The sequence below is a fragment of the Plecotus auritus genome, assembly GCF_963455305.1.
Source record: "Plecotus auritus genome assembly, chromosome: 1".
NCBI lineage: Eukaryota > Metazoa > Chordata > Mammalia > Chiroptera > Vespertilionidae > Plecotus > Plecotus auritus.
Genome location: NC_137770.1, coordinates 117,039,555 through 117,045,580, shown reverse-complemented (window position 1 = coordinate 117,045,580; position 6,026 = coordinate 117,039,555). Strand labels below are relative to the sequence as shown.

The 6,026-nt window shown below is 55.5% G+C and overlaps 1 protein-coding gene across 1 annotated transcript; it reads left to right on the top strand.

Annotated features, from left to right (window-relative positions):
• Positions 1–272: 272 nt before the first annotated feature.
• On the top strand, positions 273–3,337 carry ISLR (immunoglobulin superfamily containing leucine rich repeat). Its single transcript, XM_080650610.1, has 2 exons — positions 273–517; positions 1,317–3,337. The coding sequence occupies exon 2, from the start codon at positions 1,325–1,327 to the stop codon at positions 2,600–2,602; it is 1,278 nt and encodes a 425-aa protein (XP_080506736.1). The 5' UTR covers positions 273–517; positions 1,317–1,324; the 3' UTR covers positions 2,603–3,337.
• Positions 3,338–6,026: the final 2,689 nt, after the last annotated feature.

Sequence of the window (6,026 nt, the reverse complement as noted above, 5' to 3'; positions counted from 1 at the left end):
CCAGTTTAGAAAACGGCCTCTCATTTTTTCTTGTTTAAAGTGAGATTAGAAGTCTCTTACCTTCCTTGAGATTCAGTTTCTTACCCTTCCCACCATAAAAACCCTTCTGCCCCATCTTTTCTTGGGTCCTGTCCAGCTAGTGTGTGCCTTTAAGGAAGTTGAAGCTGCTAAAAGTGAGAGACAGAGCAAAAAAAAAAAGCCAAAAAAAAAAGTTGGCATCTTCCCCTTCAAGTTTCTGATGTCACTTATGAAACACAGATCCTTGTTGCTGCAGAGAAGCAGTTGTTTTGCTGGAGGAAGGGAGTGTGCAGGCTGCCTGGGCTCCCTTCCTGCAGCCTCCTCTCAGCAGCTGGACCCGGGCTCCGGGGCGCAGGAACAGGCTGCCCCTTCCCCCAGCAACCCCCTCTTCACTTTGCGCCCTTGGCCTTGAAGACTGTCCTGGCTAACTCTGGCCTTTGTTGCTTTCTGGTTCCATCTTAAGAGAGACTCTGCTTGACCAAGAAAGAGTACTTTGAAGGTAAGCCAGTGGGAGGAGGGCTCCAAGGGCCAGCAGGAGAGGGGGGCTGCTGGGCCCAGGGGTACCCTGGGCATTCTCCTGCGGTTTAGGGTGCTTTGCACAATCCCTTGTTTGGACCTGTCCAGGGGCATCTACTACAACCACAGCCCTGGAAATCCCAGCAGCATTTGGGCTGAGCCTCTGGCCTCGCCCAAGCCCGCTGAGAGGTCCTGGCGGGGTTTATTTAGGCAGCTGCCTGGCATAGACTTAACAGAACAGGCCACAGGGGTGATTCTGTACAAAGGGTCTGGTGTCTACTGTGGTCAGGGCCAGTAGGAGCAAGAGGTGGGTGGGATGGTGTGCACTGCGTCAGGGGCTTTGTCTGGGCTAGGGCAAAGCATACCTCTTGGGGGGCTCCGGTGGGAGGGGCTATGGCCAGGATGCCGGACTGACAGCAGGAGGGAGGTTCTGCAGAGTGCTGGGGGAGGGGTGGACTGGAAAACAGATTTCAAGTCATAAAGTCAGCTAGGAACTGGCCAAGGCAAGGAGAGCTCTCCACTCAGAGGAGGAGCTAGGGTTCTCTTCCATACTGTTGTCACCTCTCCGGGCTGCATGACCTCGAGCAAGTCCTGGCCCTTCTTTGGGCCCCGGTTTACCGTTCTGTAAAATAAGGGTGCTGGGCTAAGTGGTGTTGGGTTTTAGCTGGCTTATGCGGGGCAGGGCCTTCTGATGGGGAAGAGCTCTGGGTTGAGTTCCGGACTGGCACGACTGTCTTCCATGGGTCCTTGGAGTCACCTCGGTGGCATGTTCTTCCCTGCAGGAGGTAGGATGCAGGAGCTGTGTCTGCTGTGGGGGGCGGTCCTCCTGGGCCTGGGGCAGGCCTGTCCTGAGCCCTGCGACTGTGGAGAGAAGTACGGCTTCCGGATCGCCGACTGTGCCTACCGCGACCTGGAGGCTGTGCCACCTGGTTTCCCAGCCAACGTGACCACATTGAGCCTGTCAGCCAACCGGCTGCCCAGCTTGCCAGAGGGTGCCTTCAGAGAGGTGCCCCTGCTGCAGTCTCTGTGGCTGGCACACAATGAGATTCGCACAGTGGCTGCTGGCGCTCTGACTTCACTGGGCCATCTCAAGAGCCTGGACCTTAGCCACAACTTCATCTCTGACTTTGCCTGGAGCAACCTGCACAACCTCAGTGCCCTCCAGTTACTCAAGATGGACAGCAATGAGCTAACCTTCATCCCCCGAGATGCCTTCCACGGTCTGCATGCCCTGCGCTCACTGCAGCTCAATCACAACTGCTTGCACACACTGGCCGAGGGCACCTTTGCACCACTCACCGTGCTGTCCCACCTGCAGATCAATAACAACCCTTTCCAGTGTACCTGTGGCATCATGTGGTTCAAGACATGGGCCCTGACCACAGCTGTATCCATCCCAGAGCAGGACAACATCACCTGTACTTCACCCGATGTGCTGAAGGGCACACCGCTGACCCGCCTGCTGCCACTGCCTTGTTCAGCACCCTTGGTGCATCTCACCTACCAGCCCAGCCAGGATGATGCCGAGCTGCAGCCTGGCTTCATGCTGGCACTCTATTGTGATGTGGAGGGGCAGCCAGCCCCGCAGCTCCACTGGCACATCCAGACCCCTGGTGGCACGGTAGATATCACCAGCCCCAACGTGGGTGCTGATGGGCATGCCCTGGCAGCCAGCAGCCAGCCACGCTTCCAGGCCTTTGCCAATGGCAGCCTGTTCATCCCTGACTTTGGCAAGCCAGAGGAAGGCACCTACAGCTGTCTGGCTACCAATGAGCTGGGCAGTGCGGAGAGCTCGGTGAACGTGGCACTAGCTACTCCGGGCGAGGGGGGCGAGGATGTGCTGGGGCGCAGGTTCCATGGCAAAGCTGCCCAGGGTAAGGGCTGCTATACGGTTGACAACGAGGTGCAGCCGTCAGATCCTGAGGACAATGTGGTCATCATCTACCTCAGCCGCACTGGAGGCCAGGAGGCTGCAGAAGCAGGGGGTGGGGTCTCTGGGCAGCAGCCCCCAGGTCTGCTTCTGCTGGGCCAGAGCCTCCTCCTCCTCCTCCTCTTCACTTCCTTCTAGCTTCGCCCCCACCCAACTGAGCTGCAGCAGTCCCGGGGCCTCCTTGATTCCTCCCCCTGACTCAGTGGATGTCCATGCAGGTGTCTGGGGTTGGCAGCTCCCAAGACCTGCATGAGGGATGATATCACATCTTCCTACCTCCCCTTCTCATCTCTTCTGGGGCACTCGCCACATCCACTTCTAGACTTGCTCAATGCTAGTGACTAGGTCAGAATTTGATCCCGTAACTCTGGGTCTTTGGTATTCCTTGCTGCTAACCACATGGCCCATGCCCCCCTGTGTAGGCAGCATGCTAACAGGGTACTACCCTAAACAACGGGGCAAAGCCTCACTGATGGAATCCAGGAACTGGGACTGACCAGCTGACGAAGGCTGGGGGCTTAGGCCTTAGCAGGGAAATAGCCTGAAGTAGACAGGGCACAGGAGAAAGGAATGGGATAGAGGGGCAGAGGCTGGTGTGGCTTTGAGACTCTCAGTGACCCGCTTGAGCTCCTGCTGCCCTGGGGCGTTCCCTAATGACTTGGGGGCTCCAAATTCTCTGCCCCTGTCTCAGACAGGACTGGAGGATCGGGGGGTGGGCCTTCCTCTTCTCACCCTTCCTCCTTTAGCCTCTGCCTTGCCATCCTGGACACCTGCCCTGCCTTTCCCTCCAAGTGTGCATCTGTAACCTACCCCTCTGAGGAGGCCAGCCAGCCTGAAGACAGCGGAGGAATAAATGGCATTTCTGATGCTCCCATGTTTGCCTGGAGTTTCATCTGATCTAGAAGCCCCTGTCAGGAGTAGGACCAGGGGCTGGAGAGTCAGGATGGCCAGCCGACCTGTCCACATGGGACAGGCCTGTGAAACACACACTGACTATGTGGCAGGTGGTAGCATGGGTTGCCCAGTGGTGGGTGAGAGGCTGGGCCCCCAGCTGAGCTGAGTTGCAGATGTTCCTCCCCCCAAATTAGCCCATGAGACAAATGGGGGCACTAGCTACTGAGGCTTCCTTGGGACCCTGAGTGGTGCTGTATGCAGTAAGGGTGTGAGGAGGCATTGTGGAGGCGGGGAAAGAAAGAGCCTGGATTGTGGTCCTCTTGCTGGTCCACTCCATGTTAGAGATGTCAGGGAGTGTAGATGGAAGGGGGACAGGCTAGGCAAGATGGAGAAGTGAGAGAAGGGAGGGGATGGGGGACATAGGACATAGAGGAGAGAGGATGGAGGGAAGAAAAAGGAGCTAGGAGACTGAGGAGAACAGATTTGAGGGAGAAGCCAAAGGAAATGGATGTCCTTCCTCCCACCTTTTCAGGAAGAGGAAATGGCATTCCTGGAGGAAAGTCCTTTCATATGAGTCTTTTCCCACAGAACAGATGGACCAGTAACTGACTTGGAGGGGAAGGTGGCAGGTAGGACGAGGGCCTGGCAACAGCCTGTAGATCTCTTAGGATGGGGAGCAGGTAGATGGGGTCAGGACCTGGGGACTATAAGAACCCCATATCTGTGCTGGGTCAGATGTATCTCCCCTCTGCTTTCATCCCCATCCCTTTCCAAATCTAAGAGTGCTTCACATAGGACAAGACCCTGTGAGAGAGGCTCTGCCACCTCTGCCCAGAGCTCTTAGGATTGCTGAGCGCAGCAAAGTAGAGGCATGGAGACCAAGGAGCCTGGGGTAGCAGCTATGAGCCTTGGAGGCTGGCCAGCCTCCCTTTCCCCTCCTCCTGATCTACATTTGGCATTTCTCCACCCCCTCTTCAGCTTGCAGCTCCCACTGAACAGATGACACCAGCAGCACATATCAAAGACTGTGTATCTGGTGGAAAAAACAGCAAGAGGAAGCTGAGCCCCTGTGCTGTGCCACCTTAAATAAGTCACTACCCATCTCTGTACTTTGTTTCCTTAGCGGGGGGTGGGGGGGGCGGGAAAAAAAAAGACAGGCCCTGTCTGTTGGTTGGAGCATTGTCCTGTACAGGGAAAGGCAACCAATCAGTCAGTGTTCCTCTCCCCCTCTCTCTGTCTTTCTTTCTCTCCCCCTTTCCCCTCTCTCTAAAAAAAATCAATAAAAACATATCCTTGGGTGAAAATTAAAATGCCATATTTCTGAATAAAAGAATGAGTACAATTTAAAAAAAAAAGATGAGGTAGGACATGATAGTGCTCAAGGGTCCAGTTGACTCTGATTCGCTACGGCTTGATAACCCTAACCTGACTTGGACCTCTGATGTCTCTGGCTCCATTCAGTTGAGCAGGCCTGGCTTTTTGCAGTAGGATGTAGGCCCAAGACCTGAGTCAGGGGCAACTGGGGAACAGCTGTGCTCCAAATGAACTGGCTACTCTCCTGCTTTAAAGTCACCCATGGCGCCCACTGCCTTGGGATGAAGCTCTGAGTTCCCCAGCCAAGTATTCATGGCCACTCTGACTGGCTCTCTCAGGTCCCCCACCCCTCCTGGCCTCCCTTAGAACTAATGACTTGTTCTCTAAATGCTCTGTGATGAGTCTTCCTCTGCATCTTTATTCATGCTGTTCCCTTAGTCTGAACACCATTCCCCTCTTCCTCACTTGGCTAAGTCAGCCTTTGAGACTCGGCTCAGGTACCACATCCTCCAGAAAGCCTTCCTGGATGTCCTGCCGCTGCTTCCCAGTGCACACTATGCCCCCTCCTCTGGCTCCCACAGTGCTGGGCATCCAGTGTCCCAGCTTGACCACATTCTGTTGTGACTGGTTCCTTATTAAGGGCTGAGACCCAGTCTGCCTTCTCCTCCCTGTGATCCTGTCAGTCATGGACACATGGCCAAGAAGGCATTTTTCACGGGCTGCAGTGGGATCAGAGCCTGCCTTCTTTGCCCTCCTCACAGGAAGCCTGGAAGGTGGGTCCCAGCTCCCTGGCCCTGGTTTCATGTGTGTTTTTGGCTGTATTGGGGTGTAGGAACGTGGAGAAGAAGTTGGTCTCCACTAACTGTGCAGACATTTTTTTAGACCCCACTGATATTGATCTCTGCAGTGGCCACATTTCCCTCACCCTCTGTAGCCCCCAGCCCACAATGGACCCACACCCTCACCTACACAGCTTCTGACCTCCACCAGGAAAAGGGCCACCCCCCCTCTGCCCTTCCCCTCTGCATCCTCGATCTTCTACCATCAGGGCAGCTCCCTCACTGCATGCCCCCACCTCCACACCTTAATTCACATTGTCCCCATCTTCCTTAAATCTCTTCTGCTCCCCAAGTCTTGCTCATTCTTGAGGACCCTGAATAAGTCCTCCTTTCTAAAGCCAATGTCCCCATGGCTCAGGGGTGGCATCATAGGGTCCCTAATCTCTCCACCACCCAAAGGGATGTGGCTAGGGGGAGGGTCTTCTCTGCCCCAACCCAGGGGGTCCCAGCCCAGCATGTGACCAGAATACCCATCCCCACCCAAGCCCCATAAAACCGTGTGGGCAGTTGTCCCC